The sequence below is a fragment of the Notothenia rossii genome (genome assembly GCF_949606895.1).
Source record: "Notothenia rossii genome assembly, chromosome: 4".
NCBI classification, from domain to species: Eukaryota; Metazoa; Chordata; class Actinopteri; order Perciformes; family Nototheniidae; genus Notothenia; species Notothenia rossii.
In genome coordinates this window covers 16395558-16417049 of record NC_136902.1, presented here as the reverse complement: position 1 = coordinate 16417049, position 21492 = coordinate 16395558, and the positions used below count along the sequence as shown (strand labels likewise).

Sequence of the window (21492 nt, the reverse complement as noted above, 5' to 3'; positions counted from 1 at the left end):
AGGGGGCGAAACAAGAGATTTTAATACTTTTTATATACAAGAACTAGTTTTCATCGCGGAGTGTCACGCCTGTTAACATATGCCCCCTCACACAGCTTAATTGAAACGACGATACGCGGAAGAGCACTGCAGGTGTTCCACGGTCATAATTAAACGAAAACAACCTACCGCACATGTGGAAAGTGTTGAACGGCGCTCGCAACCTGCTACTCTGAAAATCATACTTCAGTATTCCGAAGATAGGCTATTTAAAAGCTGTAAGTAACGTTAACTTTTAAACATTTTTTTAATCAATTGTCTTATTGAGATTTATGCCTTCACCTCTACTTAATATTCGCTAATATTGGTTTTAAAAGTGCTGTAAGAATTGGTGCAAATGTAGCTAACTTTAGCTAGCTCTAGTTACTTAGTGTTTTTTGGTAACTAATGAAATATGTTATGAACTTTTAATCAATGCATTGGTGAATAGACCTTTTTTATAGTCCTAGATTTGTTATTTAATGCCCTGCCACACATTTTTGGATACAATTTTGGAAAATGCTAATTTGGCTGTGGCGTTTGGGCCATGGCGTTTGGGCTCTCGCCATCTTTTGAGAAGCATATGGCCACGCCCTCTCGCGTCATAATTATTGGGAAATAAATCATTTTAATAAAACATTAATTGCTTTAACTTTCAGAATGTAGTATAATAACGCCGAATGTAGTATAATATAGCCAACGAGTCATTAAAGGAAGACCATTTTATACTTCCTGGTTATAAGATGGTAAAAATTAACCACAAAACTTCCCTAACACCTTTGGGTATAACTGACCTGTTAAGGTTGTACTCACCTTTTGAGTTGGAGGCGTTCATATATTGCTAAAATTGCACAGATTAAGATAAGAAAATGGTCATATTAAAATGTGTTTCCAATAGAAGTTGCCTTAGAATTAGTTTAGAGTTGAATCATAACAAGTGGTATATGGTAACCTTCTTAAAGTGAGAAATTGATCAAAAGCTGTTTTATTTAGGGTTGCAGTGGATATAACTTGTTTTTTATAAACGGGCAACAAGGAGAATGTAGTCTGCATATGCGTCAATGCAATACTCATAACATTCTTCTTTCTTTAACTAGCACTGACTCAAGATGAGCAGCGGTGGACAGTCCTACCCCCTCGCCTCTCTGTATGTAGGCGACCTGCATTCAGATGTCACGGAGGCAATGCTCTACCAGAAGTTCTCTCCTGCTGGACCAATCATGTCCATCCGTGTGTGCCGTGACATCATCACCCGCAGGTCTCTGGGATATGCATACATAAACTTCCAGCAACCAGCTGATGGTAACGTACCAAGTTTAAACTCTATTTTCAGTACTGGAAAATGAATACTGGGCAGCACCATTTTTAATTACAGACATGGTATTAAAATTAAACAAGAAACTTTATGAACTTAAAAATGTATCACAAATAAAGGGAATTTTGTAGTTAGTATTATGATTTTTCTGGGGATAAGGGTGCAAATAATAATCTAAATGTCAAAATGGGATAGGAATAAGTGTTGCCCAATAAAACATCCCATGTTTTGTTGTGATGTTTATGCTTATTTCGAAAGCAGTAGGGTGAACAGTCCTGAACCTTTTAATGTCGCAAATACAGAAATGGGAGAATTATTGTATTTAACATTTGAGTGAAGCATCATGGAGCATCTTTAGTATCAAACAAAACCACATCACAGACATGAATTATTGTGTGATATAAATTCTCAACAAATTTTGCTTAAACGATTTGATTAAAGGAAGTTCAATCTTTAATAGAGCTGTGATATAGATTTGCATGAGGAGCCGTGGTGCTTTATGAAACATTTGATGAAATATAAAAAGGGTTATTAATTTCAGTATTTTTATTTTGAAGCTGAGTGCGCCCTGGATACAATGAACTACGATGTCATCAAGGGTCGGCCTATCAGAATAATGTGGTCTCAGCGTGACCCGGGACTCAGGAAGTCTGGCGTGGGAAACATCTTCATCAAGAATATGGACGAGTCTATTGACAACAAGGCTCTGTACGATACCTTCTCAGCCTTTGGCAACATTTTGTCCTGCAAGGTGAGTTGCCTGGGTCATTTTCTAGGTATTCATTATTTTCATTATGCAATATTGGAATAATATGTTTGAATACAACAGTAGGGTGGTGCAGTTCACTTTAAATGAGTGACAAAGCATTACAACAGATGATCACTGCAAAGAACCATTAAAGTAAACAATATTGACAACATGTTATCACAGTTTGCTTAGAATGACTACATTTTCTAAAACAATAACATGATGATCATTTTCTGACACAATAGATCTGTTCAATCAGTTTGTAATTGCAACGATCGCCTGGCCCAGTAAAAGGCTACACTTGGTGCTTATTTGTTCTGCAATTGATGCATGATTCAAAGCCTTTGTCTTGTAGGTTGTTTGTGACGAGAAAGGGTCCAAAGGTTATGGATTTGTTCACTTTGAGACTCAGGAGGCTGCAAACCGGGCCATTGACACCATGAATGGGATGCTGCTGAATGATAGGAAAGTGTGAGTAAACTACCAGAGTCTAAAAGGTGGTGAAAAATGTGACTTAAAAAAGTAAATTCAGGCAAACACTAGTGTAGGATATGTATGTGTGTTTTTAACTTTATAAACTGAATGAATGCTGGATGACGTGTTTTTGTTTTTTGCTCAGTCAGAAGACAGGTAATCAATTGGAATCTGGCAATGTCAACCCAATGGCCAATTTGCTGGGGCGAACATGTCAGTTGTCCCTTCTTAGGTCAGTTGATAGGTAGGATCTGTGTCGAGGTGTTTTCTCTCTGTGTTATGATTTGAGGATTAAACTTTATAAAAAAAATCATCAGAAAGTTCTCGTGTCTAGCAGAGTAGGTGTTTCATTCATAATGGAAAGAGAAGTGTTCATTCATCTGTGAACAATATTTACAGGAATAATCACTTATAAAATGTGTGTGACAGTTATGGTATGTTCTGCTATGTCCTTATTTGATGCTCTGTGCTTAAGCCAAAGATGCACCTTTTTTGAAAGTTGTCCTTCTTTATTGTCCCCTTGGTGATGGGTTGGATTTTCTTTGTAGTTTTGTTGGCCACTTTAAGTCTCGCAAGGAGAGAGAGATGGAGTTTGGAACCAAAGCGATGAAGTTCACCAACGTCTACATCAAAAACTTTGGTGAAGAATACACGGAGGAGAAACTCAAGGAAGTCTTTTCGGCATTTGGTAAGAAAGTACTTTTCTTTTGAATCATTTCTGTGTTGCTCTCCCACTCACTTAGAGGCCTGTCTGTTATGTATTGACTGCCACAGTTGGTATTAGATGTGCTTTACTGTAACTTAGTCGATCAGACCGTCACAGACTGTTCTGTGCTCTCAGGCAGGACTCTCAGTGTGCGGGTGATGAGGGATGACAGGGGCCGTTCCCGAGGCTTTGGCTTTGTGAACTACGCAAACCACGAGGATGCTCAGCAGGTAAAATGTGCCAAGTTTTCACTGTCCATCTAGATCTATAGATACCTGCCTACACTAGCCGCTCATTATTTTGACTTCAAGGCAGCATTGACTTGCAACAAACACACCAGGCAGCATCGATGTGCTGCTCAAAGTGAGCTTCAAAGTGTGTCACACCCACAAGCTAAAGAAGTCTTATTCTTATTACTTCTTTCCTCTCACCCACATATAATCCCCTTCATAATTATCAACATTTGTGTCTTACCAAGCCAATAGTCCACATCTGACTCCACTGCTTGGCTTCTGCACAACGTATAGAAAAGCGAGGCTGCTACAGCGATAACAATCTCTTTGCAATCGCAACAATGCATATAAATATGGCCGCTCCTCTGACCATCCTGCTCTGTTGATCTGAATAGGAACATCTGTCTGCTCTCTATTTCTACAAGACCGACACCACGTAGAATCTCAAACATGTTGATGCTCCTCTCGTTTGCAGGCAGTTGATGATATGAATGGAAAAGATATCAATGGGAAGACCATCTTTGTCGGTCGTGCTCAGAAGAGACTGGAGCGCCAGGGAGAGCTCAAGCGCAAGTTTGACCAGATCAAACAGGATCGCATCCAGCGCTACCAGGTGCTGCTGCAGGGTGCATCTGGGCCCAGACATTTGAAGGCCTTTTAATGGTTTTACCTCAAGTGGATATTTTTATAGAATATTGGTTAAATACTTAGTTTTCATAATGAAGGCCTTACCTGGTTGTGTATAGATGTTAACTGATGCGTAATTTACATGTAAGCAGATAGATGACAATGCTAGTTTAAATATTCCTGTGTATGTTTGTAAAAAAATATATTAAGAGAACAGAAAAGAGATAGACAAAATGGTTGGGTAACATAAAATGTAGTTAAGCTTACTCGTTCTGATTCCAGGGGGTGAATCTGTACGTGAAGAACTTGGACGATACCATAGATGACGAGAGGCTCGGGAAAGAGTTTGCCCCTTATGGCACCATCACCAGTGCCAAGGTGATGAGATGAGATTCACACACTTAACAATCATTGTGATTTTACTGTTGATTTATCAGAGGTAGGAATATATATGTTTTTTATTTAACCTTTATTTAAACAGATAAAAGCATTGAGACAAAATCTCATTTTCAATGCTGACCTGGCCAAGAAGGCAGCAACGTTGCACATAACACAAACATATACAATACAGAGAACATAACTAAGAAAACAAAAGACGAAAAGCAGTCACTACATTGTGCACATTAGGACAGTAAGAAAGGTACACTACTTATTACTGCAAGAGCAGCTGGTGGTAAGGACTTAAGACAACTTCAATTTAAAACATGCTATTGAGACAAGTGCCCTCAGTTTGAGGTTTGATTGAAGGTCATTCCAAGACCAAGGACCATAATAAAAAAGACTCCGCACAGCAGGTACCTGGAACCGTACAATACAAATTAATAATACTAGAAAGCCCGACCATTAAACCTTAAAGCGATACACCATCAATTGTATTCTCCCAGAATGAAGGACTCACTGCCCATAGCAGAAGAAAGCTGAACATCACCTTGTCCTTTTGCACTGCTAGTTACAATGTGATAGAGCATCAAGCATCACCATTCTCTTCTGAATTTCTTAAAGCATTTCCACAAGACAGTCCACTTTTACATAGATTTGTATGCGCTTTATAATGACTAATTGTAAAGGTGCGGCCGGCCAGATATAAAAATATATATTTTTTTGTTATATTTATTCTCATTTGTCTTTTTCACAAAGTTTGTGGAAAAAGTTGAACACAAGCAGGTTTTATGCAGTGAGGCTTGATGGAGAGGAGGGCAAATGATTAAGGTACTTTTGTATGAACTTATTCTTATAATGAAAGGCTTGTTTGTGATCTGAAAAAGAGCTTCAAGGTGGGTTGTGAGGATTTGGGCCTTCCTGGTTCTATTCACAACAATCAATCAACTGCTTAAATTCAGGTCTAGAATAAAGGATTAGACCTGGTATGGAAAAATGTCATATAAAAGCTTAAGGAGTATAAATCAGTGTCCTACAAAGAGACAAGCCCAAAAATATTTCCTTTCCAGTCATTAAGCCAGCAAATAAATGGAAACAGGAGATGTCTAAGGGTAGGAGAGTTCGGCAGGGCTTTAACAGGCAAAACAACATTCAGTGACTCATTTTTCAATATTTTTGAGTCGCATATTCAAGTCTCCTCTGCTTTTGCCACAAGGTCTTAAGTAGGTCAAGTTCCTTCAGTGGCGTCAGAGTCACAAGTCCTGATTTCTGTGTCCTGCCTCAAGTCTACAGCTCTGATGTAAAGCGTCTTAAACATTTCTTTTTTCCCTGCAGGTCATGACAGATGGCTCCCAAAGCAAGGGCTTTGGCTTTGTCTGTTTCTCCTCACCTGAGGAAGCAACAAAAGCAGTGACTGAAATGAACGGGAGGATTATTGCCACCAAGCCACTGTATGTGGCTCTGGCTCAGCGGAGGGAGGAGCGTAAAGCGATCCTGACAAATAAATACATGCAGAGGATCTCCACAATAAGGAGCATGCCGAGTCCCATCATCGACTCTTTCCAGCAGGCCGGATACTACATGACTGTGCCCCAGGTACGGACCGTTATACAGTGAGAACAGAGAGCGACTGATATTCATCATGTGGAACATCACCAAAGCTTTTGGAATTATTTTCAGTACCTTCTCTATTAAGCCACAACATTTATTTAACTTTTTCATACAGCCAATAATGTTTTAATAATAATCTGTCCTAATTGTTCATTTTGGCAAGGCCACAAGTAGTTTAAAAGATGGAAATGTAATCAAACCAACCAAAATATTGCAGCAAAATGTTCACCTCTAAAAGGATTCAATAACCATAACACTTGGAGGTTGTGGATAAAGAAATCACTGTGCACCTCTGTCATTTCAGTTTTTAAAAATAATATATTGTGATTCAGAGGTTGACCTGCAACGTGTTTCCATAAATTCGTTCCCTAGCAGCCTCCCACACGCTCTTTCTACAACCCCAATGCTGTCGGCAACATGAGACCAGTGCCGCGTTGGACCGGACAACCACAGAGACTGCAGGGTGAATGGGTTTCATTTGATTTATGGTGACATGGATGCATATATGGATACATGTAGCATGTGTGTAAATGTTGTATTCTTTGTAGGTATGTCAGTTGATTAAAATATTTAATCGCGATTAATCACACATTTTTTATCTGTTCCAAATGTACCTTAGAAGAATATTTTTCAAGTTTTTAATACTTTTATCAACATATAAGTGGACAAATATGCTTTATGCAAATGTTTATTATCATTTGAACACTGACTTTGACCACAATGTCCCACTGTCTGGCTGCCTGCATAAAGTCAAGTGCTCTGCGCAGTTGTTGGCGAAATGTCACTCCTCTGTTTTCATTTAAATAGCTCCTTATGTCCGTTAGCGCTGCTAGCTAGCACCAGATGCTAACAACAACAATACATGTAAGGTCTCGCTCGCGCCACACATACACACGCCCTCCCGATGGCCAGTCGGTGCCTGCTGGTGAGCGTGGAAGTGTGGTCTGCCGCGAGCGGGCAGCAGGAGCGGGGCTGTCAGCATCAGCTTGTAGATGGTATTTTAAACTCGACGCGCTCTGAAACTACGGGGCGGCCGAGGACAAAAAATACACATGCGTTAATCGCGTTAAAATAATTAGTGGTGTTAAAAAAAAAATGCGTTAACTTGACAGTCCTAATTCTTTGTTTTTAGGCCCCTACTCGAACCAGTTTGTTGGACCCTCTGTTCCCCGGCGTGGACCGACCCCCATCGCTACGGTCAGGCAGGCCTCCACTCAGGCTCCACGCATCATAAGCTGCTCACATAAGACCAGTAAGTTATGTATGTATTACTGCACGATGAACATCCTTCTTAAAATGTGCCATTCACGTGCATTTTAAAACCACTTTTGTTGTTGTTGCTGTATTTAGATAACATCGGCACCCAGACCCAGGGAGGGCGCACTGATGTGCCTGGTATGACCAGAGGAGGCCAGTACAAGTACTCAACTGCAGTGAGAAATGTCCAGCAGGTTGTTAATATACCTCAATCCATGGCAAGAATACAGGTACTGCACTGTTCTCGAATCCTGATACTCAATCAGGACCAGGAAGTACATCGCTGTTTGGGTTTACCAGCTGTTTCTGGAGCGCCGGAGTGGAGTGCACCAGCTGGGCGTAAAAAGTAGGTCTTAACTCTAACGTCGGGCTTAGCTACGTCCGATTTAGTGATTTGAATTTACACCGAGTGCACCAAGCCTGACTAGTCACGGTCGTAGCTGCGCCTAGTCTTAAGATGCGCGTCCAGGTCAATACACGCAAAACAGTCTACATAATTTAACACTGGAACTTCTCCATTCAAAGCGAGCTGTACACTTTAAAAAAAGGCCCCCATAGAGTAAGATCTGAGCGCAATCAGCACCTGCAAGGTTGGGGAGAGCGCTGCATTTCGGTCTGATCCCCTGCAGGTGAGGCGAGATATCCTCGATTAATTCATAAAGCGCTTGTTTGCCGAAACGAAACCTCTCACTGTCCGAATAGAGGTCCAGTGGGTTTGTTCCATCACGGACGACTCTTTCTCCTCTTAATGCCCTTTCGTTGTTAAACATGTAAACAAGATGCACTGCCAACGTTATTTTTCTTCTTGCCTGTTTTACGTTACTATGGTTATTAGTCTGTCTTTCCGATTTACGCCTGCTCCATACTAGGCGTAAAAGTTACACCCAGGCGCAACGCATACAGGGCTTAAGTCTAAGTGGTGCACTAGTCATAACTTTAGTTTGGTCTTAACCTTCGGTTCTACGTCGGACGTAGAGATACGACCAGTCTTACGTCCAGCTGGTGCACTTACGTCCTGTACTCTGTTAAGTTCTCTTGGGGGGAAATGATGTTTCAAGTGATGTTAAAACAAAAAAAAAGTATGTTTATCGCATAATTATATACAGTACGTTATAGGATTATAATTCTTGTTGCTTTCATGTGTTACCTGCTGAAAATTAAGCAGGTGAATGTGAAGCTTTTTTTATTTTATATAGCCATACTTTATATATTATTTTGAATCTTGCTGCATTAAAATCCTTAATGTAATATCACAATTTATTTAATTATTCAAATAGTTTGTAATCTGACGCTGTTAAATATATGTGGTTGAGGAAGATATTTGCCCCTGAGATGCAGACACTAGCTGTATCCCAATTCAGAGGCTGGGTCCTCCTGAGGACCCAGCCTCGTCACCTAGCAACCAGCTGCAGTCACAAGTGCCGGTAATAATTTCTGACACTAGGCAAAATATTTTCCAACTGTTTTCAAAACTGTTCAATATGGATTCAGATCTACTTATTGTTGTGTTATATAATATGTTTAAATTATTTTCCCGAGGTCGCAACAGGCCCCCGTGAAGAGGGCTTCATTCTCCCCGCGCATCTGGATAAATTGCGCATTCTGCTCCTTGCTCCCTATCAAAACAAAATTGTTGCAGTAAGATTTGTATAACAAAAGCAGTTAAATAAATAAATTAGCTTTTATAATGAATCCCAACAATATCAAAACCAAACAGGGTTTAGAAATATTTTCACTTCATATTATTTTATGTATGTAATATAAAGAAGACATCTCCAATTGCCCGTATATTTAAATACACAAATTAAATAGGTTTACTTTTCTTTCATGTCGTTTACTATTTGGGTTAGTTGAAACCCCATACTTATATTTAAAAACGAATCCAGCTGAAACCGTTGTAGCCGTTGATGGGACGTTACAAGCCATATATTTTTTTTAAAACTCATTCGTCAACGTCACCCGTTGCATCCTGGGATATGGTACACCGCGGAGTGTACATCAGATGTATCCTCTAAATCTGGGGAAAGAAGGCTGCATTTGCGGGCCGCATTCGGAGGTGTTTTGTCTTTTTTTTAAAAATGGGACAGCCTTCGTTTGGCGGAAGTGGCGTATGCGGTCTCCGAATGCATCCTCAGGAGGATGCGGCCGCTGAATTGGGACACAGCTACTGATTGACAGTGATTGTCAAAAGGCGACAGTTTGCAGCTGTGTGTTAAACTCGCTGTCTTCAGGTTGTCCCTGCGCCGATGATGGAGCCACCGCCCGTGCACTTTGGAGGCCGTGAGCCGCTCACCGCCTCCATGCTGGCTTCAGCTCCACCCATGGATCAGAAGCAGCTCCTCGGTGTGCCATGATTTTATTTAGCCTTTGTTCTTCTTTGATGTAGATTGTGAGTGCGTTGGGTTGCTAATCTCTCTCGCTGCTGTGATTCACAGGAGAGCGACTGTATCCAGTGATCCACACCCAGCACCCAAACTTGGCTGGAAAAATCACAGGCATGCTGCTGGAGATCGACAACTCTGAGCTGCTGCACATGCTCGATACTCCAGAGTCCCTGAATGCTAAGGTATCACTACGTCCACTTGTTGTCTTGCTATTACACAGCTGGCATTAGGACTACTGCAGATTACAGGATTTATGATTGTTTTTATAATCTGGTCATTTTCTCTTTAGTTCTTTAGACCAAAGGGTGGCACTCAATCAGAACTTATGCTCATTAGGACAGGTCGACAAATCAAAGTGTTATTTAATAAAAAGTTATTTAAAAAGTCATGTAATAGGATAGTTTACATAAGAAAACATTTTAAACATAAAAAGGTCATAGTATACATAGCATGTCTTTAAAAAGCATGTCATGAAGATAATAATAATACATGTTATTTGTAAAACACCTTTCATTGCTAAAAGCAATCCCAAAGTGCCAAGAGGCGTAATGGAAAGAAAAAAGAAAACACAAGTTTAATCAAAGCCTTTTTTTTAAAGAAAGGTTTTTAGACCTTTCTTAAAGGCGTCAGTGCTCTGTGGAGGGAATATTTATAGATATTTAAATAAATCATATAAAGTATGTTATTATAGAACTATGTAATTCAAAAGTCATAGTACATTATGTAACAGAGAAGCCTAAAAACAGGTCATAGATTCAAAGGCTTTAATGTCATATGCACACGAGCTCAGTTGAGCTAAGTTGTTCCTCACTTTTGCTCAGGTGGACGAGGCGATTGCCGTCCTGCAGGCTCATCAGGCCAAGGAGTGCTCTCCTACGAAGTGAAGAAGCCCTTTCAGGTTAGCAACATCTTCCTCTTCCTTAGTTCAAAGACATTTTCCGCAGGAGAGGATTCTTATGGTGCGTTCACGGTTTAGTTCATACATTCTTAGGTTTGCAGTTCATGTTTTATCATTGGCATTATCATTATCTTTTTGTGGACAAACATTGCCAAGGCCCTCACGCCCAAATCCTAAAAGCTACTGCAAGTATCTGCAACAGTAATTTATTCAGTTACCAGTTTCCTGCGTTTTACCCTTCAGGCGAAAGCACATCAGCGAGCTAGGACTTTTGGTTGTTGTTAAATGTAGCGTTACGCTGGCCCAGAAACATTTCTGCATGTGTTTCATAAATAGTTTGCTGATCTGCCGACATCCAATGTTTCCACTAAAGACTAATAATCTTATTTTTTCCAGATGTCAACGACTTTCTGGAGGAGGGAAAAAAACAAAACAAAAACAGTAAAACTTTGAAAAAACTAAAAAAATTAAAACTATTTTGTTGTTGCAATACCTTTTTGTTAGAAGATAAAGTTCAAAGTATATGCATTAAACCTGTCTTGTGTCATTTGTTAAACACAAAATGTGCGGTTCATCCAAAGGAAAGGCTAAGGCGGGGCAGTTAACCTGATGCACATTTGCAAACAAAACGGCGTACCATAACTGTTTTTATTACACTTCCAATAAGTTGTTTGTCCAAATTAGTTACGTTTTCTTCCTCTTAAGGCCCAGATACTCCGGCCAGTCACCTGAGAAGTCGCCGACACCAACTGTTGCGTCGCCGGACTCTCCTGCGTATTTTCCGACTTCGCGCACTGGAACACACCGCAAATCCGAGCACGAATGAACTGCGTATGCGTGAGTGGCAATAACTCTCCTTACCAGCAGGCGGCGGTAGTGTGTATTCATCATTCAAAAGAGGCAACAACCGGAAAACAGAGAAGAAGAACAGACTCCGTGATATAAACAAACAACAAATAGCGTTTTCTTTCCATTTTCAATCTCGTCCATTGAAAACATGAACGAACAGGAGCTCTATAAACCGATGAGGTGAAATAGCTGTCCGTGTTTCATTTTAAATCATTTGTTTACCTCCCTCAACGCTTCTCATGCACTGATTTGCTAGCTGAACAGCCAATCAGTGTTATCCCTTTGTCCGACTTTCGGTGGTGTTCCCGACGCCGATTCAACATGTTGAATCGGCAAGAAAAGGCGTCGGGTCGGCAGAAAAGACCCGACGGTGCGGCGTGCCCACGCTCATGTTCGGCCCGGTGTATCTGGGCCTTTACTGCACAGATGAAGGGTGGGAATTGCCAAATAGCCTGTGATATATTTGTATGATGTTTGGGCCTTAGGCATCACTGGAAAGGACAAGGTGAGTTTCTTTAGAACCGTTCAGCATGAGAAAAGATTAAGAATACTTGACTCCTTTTGTAAATGTATCCCTGATAACGCCTTTGATCTATTTAAGTCATGCTATTAAGCTAATTGTCATACTGTAACTTAAATCAGGTAATGAAGGGTAAGTTGTGTGGTACACTACATGAAGCCAGCAATTTTTTCAGAGGCAACTCCAGTTTATTGGTGTTGAGACATGGTGTCCAATGCTGTTTAAATCATAACAGCTTTATTTAACCTGGAAAGACTTAATCTGAAAAAGGACATGCACAGAAAATGAAGTGTCAAATTTGCCAAAGTTTATTGGGAGCCTTCATACAAAAAATGAAATTATGGCTGTAAAAAGTTACAAAGGATTATTGTCGACATTGATATACTTTTGGCATTTAAGGCCTATAACCCAACAGTTTTGTAACTCTTTTGCAATTTTAAATCTAAAATTGGTGATTTAAACAAGCAGATAAGACAGGAATATTTTAAAAACATACAGACCAATAGATAACTGCAGATTACTTCTCGTGGTAGTTTACAACACAGACCCACAAAATGTGAAAAGCAACTCAAAAAAAAAAACCCTGCCTATTCTTCAATGGTGACCACAGGAAGTTGAGGCAACTTTATTACACACAGCCATCTAATTTCAATGCGTCTGTTTCAACGACACCTCCATGACTGCAAACAAATGTATTTACACTGAATTTCTTTAGCATGTCTCAGACTATCGACGTGTCGGCATTAGAAGCTGCTTCGCTGTGACTGAATCAGGGAAAAGGTTGTGGTAGGTCGGTAAGGGAACGTAGGCAGCCGTTATCATTTTGCCTGGAAACGAGAGAACAAGGAAACGTTAAAAGAGCAAACTTTCTACCAGTTTTTTACAGCTACATTTTAAAGAGTCACATACCTGCAAACCAGCGTCCATGAAGTGCATTTACAGTTGCCATCGCTGCTGGTATTGAAGGACACTTCACGTACACGTTACCCTGTGAAATAAAGGAAATCTGTCACTATGGAGACTTATTTACTTTTCTATCCACTAGGGAAGTCAGATTTGCTTTATGGGTGAACAAATCTCAAAACCCTGTAATTATTAACTTACTTGAGCAGAGTTCCTATCAACATAAATGTGAACAATCCCTCCATGTTTGTTACACTCTTCAATAACATCATCTTGGATCTCAGCGGCCCAGGTGAGATCGTTTTCTCTGGGGAAAAAAAAGAAGCACATTTTAATATTTAAAAACTGGCGGTAGGAATTTTGTGCCAACTTAACTATACGAGATGAAATGTATAATCCTTACGCTTGTGGGTTGAACAGGTTTGAGAGCTGAAGGCAGTGAGTGGCCAGCGGTTGTGACGGGAGGTTCAAGGCTTGGCTTTGCGCTTGAGAATGAACAGCTGAAACAAAAGTCATGTCACAATATTTTCAAATACATGAATAAACATACAAAGAAATATTTGCCATCATTTAGACCCTCACATTGTTGAGAAATGTTTCCGAAGGGTATGGACCCGGTCATCTGTAGAGCCTGCTGAGCGGCAGGGGGGATCTTCAGACCAGTTCCTGAGGAGGGAGGAGGGAAGGACTGTTATTTATTTTTTTTTTTAAATATTTGAAACAAGCCTCAGTAAGCTAAGATCAAAATCCTGTGTCAGCTGTAACACAGAAATATTCACACCAACATGTTGCGTCTTGTTTACGATGCAGAGCTACTTAGAACGAGCCTTGACTGCATAAATCTTAATCCCTAAAAAAAAGTATCCAGTTTACCGTGGCTGGAACTTGAGCATATTTATTTGTGTCTCATGACTGACACTTGCTGTTCAATAGGACAACATGAATATAAATGTACGGTCAAAACAAAGTGTTGCATGTGATGACTGACCTTCTGCTAGTCGAGCCATCAGCTGAAGGCGCCCCGTGGTGCCGAGGTCGATGCCGGTCCTCTCCAGCTCATCGTTGTCCAGGAAGGAGCTGGCTGTCGACGAGTCGGAGCGCTCTGTAACATGCCCCACCTTCATCGGACGTCCGGCCAGCTCAAAGCCGTTCAGCTGCTCCAGGGCCTTCTTTGCACATTCTGCATCTGAAAACTTTAAAAGCAAAGAGGTAAGAATCAGACTTCCTGAACTCTACTGAATCACTGTGAATGAAGTAGATGATTTAATTACCGATATGAAGCCATATCCTTTGGATCGTCCGGTCTCACTGTCCATCATTAGCTGGATTCCCTCGATCTTTAGACACAAAACACACCAATATAGGAGGATTATTATTAATATAGGAGGGTTATTATTAATGCATCTAAAAATTAAGTTATAACTATATGTGAAACGGTTTTTTCACCTTTCCAAAAGGCTCAAAGATCCCTCGCAGCATTTCCTCAGTGATGTTGAAGTGCAGCGAGCCGACGTACAGCCTCATCGGGCCTGAGCTGCCCTTCTGTAGATTGTTGGCCGCAGCTGCAGCACGATTTTTCTCTGCCTGTTATTACATGAAGTAATGTAATTACGTTAATTTAGTATATAAACGTAGAACAATATAATGAATTGTAACCCCACTGTAATATGTCTAAAACAAGTTTCCATTTAGATAAATATGTTTGTCGGATATACGAGGTGCCCACCTGCGAGGCCTGGACGATGATGGGCACTCCTAACAGCCTCTGCCCGGTCAAACCGATAGCCAGCGGTACAGAGGAAGACTCCACAAACTCGATGTATGCAATGCCCTTTGATCTCCTGGAGTTTCGGTCAGATATCATTCTCACATCTCTTACCTACAGAGAGAAACAGTGACAGTTTAAGACATGATGTCCCCACACAGACTTGCTGGATTGTACGAGAAAATAACTTGAAAATCTACAGACTTTTCCGACAGCCGAGAAGAAGTCTTCCAGGTCTCGAGCTCTGATTCTCGCAGCCAGCTGCATACAGAACACTGTGCGGGCATCCCTCTCCTCTGGTGTGAGATTGTCAATCGGTTGCCTTTAAAAAAAAGAAACAGCCAATTTATAAAAAAAAGAATGCTCTGGAAACATTAAAAACGAACAATGTATTATGTGTGAAATTGTAAATATTGTGACAAATCAAAAAAGGTCAATCTTACTCCCTGATTTTGTTATACTGCCCGATTGCATCCTCAAAGTTTCTTGAATAAAAAGAAGAAATGTAAAAGATCCGTTTAAACCTTGAAGAAAATGTCTTCAGGGTGCTATACCAAAATCAGGAAATGCTCCCATTGGCTCATAAACAGTAATGTGAAGGTCTTACCGGATGGGACTCTTCTCTTTTTTGAAAGGGCTGCGGCTTTTGGAACGTTTCCGGCTGAAAAAATAAAGAACAATTACTTTACGACTTTTAAATATATTGAGTTTAGAAAATGATTTACTAGTGAGGTCATAGTTAGTGATGGTTTTAAACTGGACTGCATTAATGGCCCAGTTGTATTTAGACTTTTCAGACAATGTTTCCATAAAACAGAGCACTGTAAGCTACATAGACATCAGACAGCTGCATTATATGGAACCATAGAGGGTAAATGTCATCAAGTATAAAAGGTCACATACACCGGGCTCTTGCGGGCCCTGTAGCGCCCGGAGCGCTCCTTGCTTCGGGAGCCGCTCCGATGGCGCTCCCTGCTGCGGGTCCGTTTTCTTTCTCTGCTCTTGCTTCTCTTCTTACTCTTCTTTTTGTCTCTGCTTCTGCTCCTTTTCTTCTTAGAGCCTGGGCTTCGGCTCTTACTACGACTCCTTCTTTTCCTGAAACATGGTACAACACTGCTATCCTTGTGCAAGAAAAAGTGATCACATTAAATCGTAACAACTTGATATAAGTCAGAACCACAAATAATATGGGATATCATATTTGAAAGACTTACTTCTTGTTTTGGCCGTCATGTCCATTTGCATGAGAGGACCTGATCTCATCCTAAGAAAGGTTGATAGAAGAACATCATGAGGACGTAGATGAAACATTTCAAGTCGTCAAGGTAAAGGGGGTGGGGGTGGGACAAGAGAAAATGCAGAATGTATATAATTAATAATAATAATACTTCAAAACTTCCTACTGTCATGTCTGGACAGTGTCCTTCCACCACCCCAATAGCTTCCCATCCCACTTCTGCTTTTTACAAGGCTGCTCAGTACTTAATGCAACAAAGCAAAGTTAAGGGAGTCTCCAACATATTAGCAGAGTTCAGGAAGCTTTCAGATCATCTCCACCATTCCCCTCCTTATAGGTCGTACCAAAGCCACTATTTGTGCCTAATCATGTGACCACGCATGGCCCACGACCACTAAAAGAGATCCTGTGTGGTTGGTGTCAGTCCAGTGATCTTCACCCATTTTCGTTCTTGGACTGTAAGAGCTCGATGCCACCTCTGTCACACATCTTGCCCTGAAGCAAACAGGGATTCACACTTCTTAGTAATATTGACGCCCAAGGAAAATAATGAAGAAATAAAAAAAAGAAATAATCCATCAATTCAGCCACGTGTTATACTGCCATTATCTTTAGTCTGAATAAAGTATAAGTAATATTTCCAATCTTTTGACTTACGGAATTATTAACTACTGAAAAAGAACTGACTATAAAAACAATGATGCAGGATAGTCTATTTTACAATCATTCTAAAAAATATATCAATATCTTTGGTTTTGTGTAGCATGCAAAATTAAGATGCTGATTCACATAACAGTTGACTAAAGAAAAGAGGCAGTATTCATATTCACTTGCAAGAAAAGTTAATTATTCACCTGTGTTTTGCCATAAAAACATGACATGGCACATGTGCTGGAACCATGAAGCTCCACAACTGCAATATCTGCATTTTCAAGCATACTGTTGTCAAACTACAGCTAATGGATTTAAAACAGTTATAGATTGAAATCACAATTCAGTATCCCTTAATGACTTAAAAACACAACGTTATACAGGTTTCTAACTAAAGAGCAGTTTCGTCGAAGTTTAATTACTTCAGGCTACAGAATTATACATTTTTGTTAAAGCCACAAAGTCCAAGTAATTTCAGAAGTCGTGTTTTAAGCGGTTTGTACAGGACTGTTGAGAAACAGTGTTGGCATGCAGATTGTTAAATCTGAATACTGCCTCCTTTCCTGGACAGGTAAAGATTGGCTTATCAACCATTGGCATTCACCTTGTTGCAACCGAATAGGGATTGGATGTTCTAGGTTGAATCCCTTTTACTCCTAAGGTGAACCACAGTACATCAGTATATGCACAATAACTACCTTCCTTTTTTTCACAGTTCACAGTGGAATCAAAGATGAATTCATGGGAGTAGAGGTGAGATATCATTAGGGAAGTCTATAAAGAGAGATAGATGCGGATTTATTTATAATTCTGTATTGCGTTTTAAATACTCAATCACACCACACAACATTAAAGTAAACTTTGTCACAGTAAGCAAATATCAAAGGACTCAAGATGAAATCATAACAGTGAAACAGGCCTCATATCTCTTTCATCTGAAACCCACCTTTCTGAATGGAGCCTCCAGCATGGCCTCAACGTCAAAATCATCAGCCATGATGATCCTGTGAATGCAGAAAACAATTATCTTTACAATCAAGAAACTTGTTTTGAATGGCTTATGCAAGAGGCGGGTATGGGTTCTTCTTGAATCTTTGTTATGCAGTTGAATACAATCAAGTTTGAAAATAAATGGTTGAGAATTAGGCTAAGCAAGACGGTTTATCTAATAGATATTATACACACTTAAAGTAGGCTACATTGGTTCCTACTGATAAATTGTGTTAGCTGTAATTAGCCCTTCATACTGTATGAGTCTACAGCTTTATACCCTTGACTGTTCAGTTGTTGTTTTGTTTTTAGATGTGCGTGTGTTAGGGGGGTTTTCTACTCTTTTTTGGCTTGTTTACATGCTGCTGTGGCGAAAACAATTCTCAAATTGGCCTCAATAAAGTAAATCTAATACAATGGATAGATGTTACATTTGCTTATCAGCTTTCCTACCTACCTTACCTGGTGTTTAGAGCTGTTTCTTCTCAGGGTTAGTCATACAAGTAAACTCGCATTTCAAGGACAAAGGTAAATCACATGAATGAAGCCAAGTTACTGAAAGCTAGATTCACGTCTGCTAGAAAAACAGAGCTACGTCAGTTAGTTTGCAGCGATATGAGAGAGTTGGCCCAGATTTCCTTACACATTTCGTTTATATCACAAATGTAATCTTGAATGAGATCAATTAAGTCACGGATTAAAGGGAGCTCAAAAGTAGGTTTAGCATTAATGATAAACACGCGTTGCACTCAACACGGAGCTAACCCTCACTAGCCACCTTGGGGAGCTACATCTCCGTCGTGTTAAGCTTGTATCATTGACTGTTATTATTCATTTACCGCATCGTTCGACTAGTCTGCTCACATGATTATAAACGAACGTATACACATCGTCAGTATGAATCAAGTTCAACACATCATTACCCTGAAATGTTTACAAATGGCCGAGTAATGTTTACATTGGGGAAACAAGTTAAACAGCCAATATGGCTAACAGTATTTCCGCGGCGGCGAGCTAGCTTAATTAGCAAACATTGACGTTACCGTTGGAAATTGATGAAATGATGTGCCAAAGTCAAAATATCAATGGAAAGGTGCTGCAGAAGAGACTTGTCTCGACGCCTCCCTCTAGGAAGATCACACAAAGCTAAGATCTATTAACAATTTTCGAAGTTATGTAACCTTTTATATGTTAGCGACTCGCCGTGGCAGGTCGTGGCCTGGTATCAAAAAGCTCGCCTTCCTTCTTCTTCGTCTCCTTCTTCTTCTGCTGTTTTGAGTCCAGCGGCAGCGGCGATGCGTATTTGTTGCCTTAGCGCCACCCTCTGGAGATGCGCAGCGCTTCATCTCTCTCTTCCTCAAACCGGCAAACTACACACAGTGTTGTAAATAAGTAAGTACACTTACTTAAAGTGGACCTATCATGGTATATTTGAAATATATAGTGTAGGGCCATACCTATATAAAACATGTCTCTGAAGTGTTTTTTTCAAAATAACAAACAGATCACCCATTGTAGCCATGACTCATATTGCTCAAACCCCTTTTTTGAAGCCCTGTTAGAGAAACGCAGATGTTGGGTCCTTAGCTTGAACAAAAATAAATAAGAGGAGGCGGAGCTAATGCCTGATCAGAATTCTACCGGAGATAAAGTTACATTCTGCAGTGATAAAACGCCATCCTGTTTAAACCACGTCAAGGATTATTTGTGAAATAGTATGGAGCTCAAATGCTTTTTCTCTTGCAGGTTTATCACAAGGTGAGTTATTTTTTATTTCTTGCTTTTTAAACACATGTGCTCTCTAGGACAGGTTAGCTCTGAGTGTTAGCGAGGCTTGCTAATGTAAACAAAGACGTCCAAAACACGTCAGGCATTGTTTCTGATAGCAACTTTCTGTGGGTCCGCCGCCGCTATTATGTCACAGCGGATGGAATCTGTATCCGCTCGTTGTACACCCGTTTTTTTTTAAAGATTTGGGTACAGAGTAAAAGAGAGAGGGTTTTATTTGCTGACGCTGCGTATTATGTATGTATAAAAGACATCACAAAGTGTATTTTGCATGATAGGTCCCCTTTAAAGGTGGGGTATGTAATCTATTTCAGAAACACTTTTTGTTATATTCCATGGAATGCTCTTAACATCCCGATAGCAATGAATATATTAAATGCTTTGACAATAAATACATTAAAAAATGTCATCTGTGGAAGCCGTAGCACTGTAAAAAGCACGACCAATCATTTTAGCCGGCCCGGCTAAAATAACTGGATGGCCTACCTGCCTGTCAGCCTTCCATCTGTGCACAAACTTATCTCGTGCCCTCATTGGTCATGTGCGCGTTCGTGTGTGTTGGAGGAGGGCCTCTGTAAGGAAGTGGCAGATTTTTTCCGGCTGTGTATTTTCAAATTATAGCGCACTCGAGCTGGTATCTCCAACATTACCTACCCCACCTTTAAGGACTGTAGTAAGTATAATTATGAAGTACTTGTATATTATTTAAGTATTTACATGTTGTGGTACTTTTTACTTTTACCCCACTACAATTGAGAGGTAAATCGTGTACTTTTACACAACTACATTGATTTGATCTACCTTTAGTTACTTTGCAGATTTTGATTAATGATGTGAAATATAAACAACCATTAAAAAAGGTCTTGTTACACTTGGAGTAACATTCCCCAGCTAGCCTTCAGCATTCAAAGTAACTAAAATTAGCTGCATAATTACAAGCTTTGATAAAACTTACTCAATCATTAGTATTTATAATCAAAACATAACATTTATATAATAATTTGCCAATTTGCATAAGGATTACTTTTTTTGGCACTAAGTATTTTAATGCGAATACTTTTGTACTTTACCTTGATTAACATTTTGATTGCAGGACTTTGACCTATTTGAGTAATTACATTTCCTGCCACCTTAAACTTCTACTCAACTATATCTTAGAGTTTTTTTTTTTTACTTTACCGCCTTTATTTGATCTATTTATTTACGTTGAAGATTCCAAATAATAATACAAAATATAATCAATGAATACATATAGCCCCAAAGCTATACATGAAAGGAAATATAGAAAATATAAGTTCCTCTTACAAGCTGCAACATACGTGGTACACATTGGTGCCTCATTAATTATAATGCAATAGCACAACATAAGATAAGATAAGATAGTACTTTCTTGATCCCAATTTCGGAAATGTTTGTTCATATATATTATTCTGAAATGGGACGTTGTGTAGAAAGCCTACTTTTGCTTTGGTACATTATTAATACTGCTAATACTTTTAAACTTTAATTTAAGTAACAATTTAAATGCAGAACTTTGACTTGTAATAAAGTATTTTTACACTGATTAGATCTGAATAGTGTTTACCTGCATTAAGCCTCCACAAATGAATTCAAGCAGGGGGGTGATTTAAGGCTGGAATATGTGGAACATTTTTATATCCTGTGTGTGACTGAACTACAAAGATAACCTCTCCATATTATCAATTTTAAGATGTGACATTTTTCCTTCTCTTGTAACTCCTGTGAGACAGAATTGAGGGCACGAACAGCTCAGTAATGGCGCCTTTTTGAATCACGTCACATTCATTTAATTCACTGCTATGTGTCGCCATCTTGTGATGAGGAAAAGCAAATGTCAATGCTCTTCCATCTTACATGTCCTAAGTTTTTCTAAAATAATAAGTCATATAGTATGTAAAAAAAAAGTAATATTTCGAAAAATATATTAAAAAGGCACAGTAAATTATGTATACTCTTTCAAGGTTCCCATAGACCTGAAATGTATGGGATTAGTTTTGTGTCATAAAGATAAAGAACACTTTCTCAGAATCAAGCAAAAACTAAGAGTTTAAGAGAAAAAAAGTCAAGCAAAATACATTTAATTATAAAAATTGAATGTGCACAATTCAAACGGGATCAA

The 21492-nt window shown here is 39.6% G+C and overlaps 2 protein-coding genes across 8 annotated transcripts; one reads left to right on the top strand and one right to left on the bottom strand.

Annotated features, from left to right (window-relative positions):
* The first annotated feature begins 49 nt into the window (after positions 1 to 49).
* On the top strand, positions 50 to 11182 carry pabpc1l (poly(A) binding protein, cytoplasmic 1-like). 6 transcript variants are annotated; one of them, XM_079679010.1, is made up of 17 exons: positions 50 to 257; positions 1116 to 1320; positions 1891 to 2084; positions 2437 to 2552; positions 2701 to 2787; positions 3104 to 3243; positions 3397 to 3491; positions 3970 to 4107; positions 4404 to 4499; positions 5835 to 6095; positions 6486 to 6573; positions 7243 to 7371; positions 7461 to 7597; positions 9599 to 9710; positions 9803 to 9933; positions 10573 to 10649; positions 11046 to 11182. In XM_079679010.1, the coding sequence occupies exons 2-16, from the start codon at positions 1128 to 1130 to the stop codon at positions 10633 to 10635; spliced, it is 1980 nt and encodes a 659-aa protein (XP_079535136.1). In that variant the 5' UTR covers positions 50 to 257; positions 1116 to 1127; the 3' UTR covers positions 10636 to 10649; positions 11046 to 11182. The 6 variants fall into 6 exon arrangements, with proteins under 6 accessions (XP_079535136.1, XP_079535135.1, XP_079535138.1 ...); XM_079679009.1 differs by having other exon boundaries at positions 54 to 257; positions 6483 to 6573; XM_079679012.1 differs by having other exon boundaries at positions 56 to 257; positions 7243 to 7362.
* A 1121-nt stretch (positions 11183 to 12303) lies between these two features.
* On the bottom strand, positions 12304 to 18824 carry LOC307037354 (RNA-binding protein 39-like). 2 transcript variants are annotated; one of them, XM_079678171.1, is made up of 18 exons: positions 18608 to 18824; positions 17521 to 17578; positions 17179 to 17348; positions 16367 to 16418; positions 15901 to 15950; positions 15590 to 15781; positions 15294 to 15347; positions 15130 to 15171; positions 14891 to 15008; positions 14648 to 14800; positions 14368 to 14505; positions 14193 to 14258; positions 13910 to 14114; positions 13504 to 13587; positions 13325 to 13421; positions 13123 to 13228; positions 12928 to 13006; positions 12304 to 12845 (listed from the first exon to the last, which is right to left on the bottom strand). In XM_079678171.1, the coding sequence occupies exons 2-18, from the start codon at positions 17569 to 17571 to the stop codon at positions 12745 to 12747; spliced, it is 1758 nt and encodes a 585-aa protein (XP_079534297.1). In that variant the 5' UTR covers positions 17572 to 17578; positions 18608 to 18824; the 3' UTR covers positions 12304 to 12744. The 2 variants fall into 2 exon arrangements, with proteins under 2 accessions (XP_079534297.1, XP_079534296.1); XM_079678170.1 differs by lacking the exons at positions 16367 to 16418; positions 17179 to 17348 and having other exon boundaries at positions 18608 to 18822.
* Positions 18825 to 21492: the final 2668 nt, after the last annotated feature.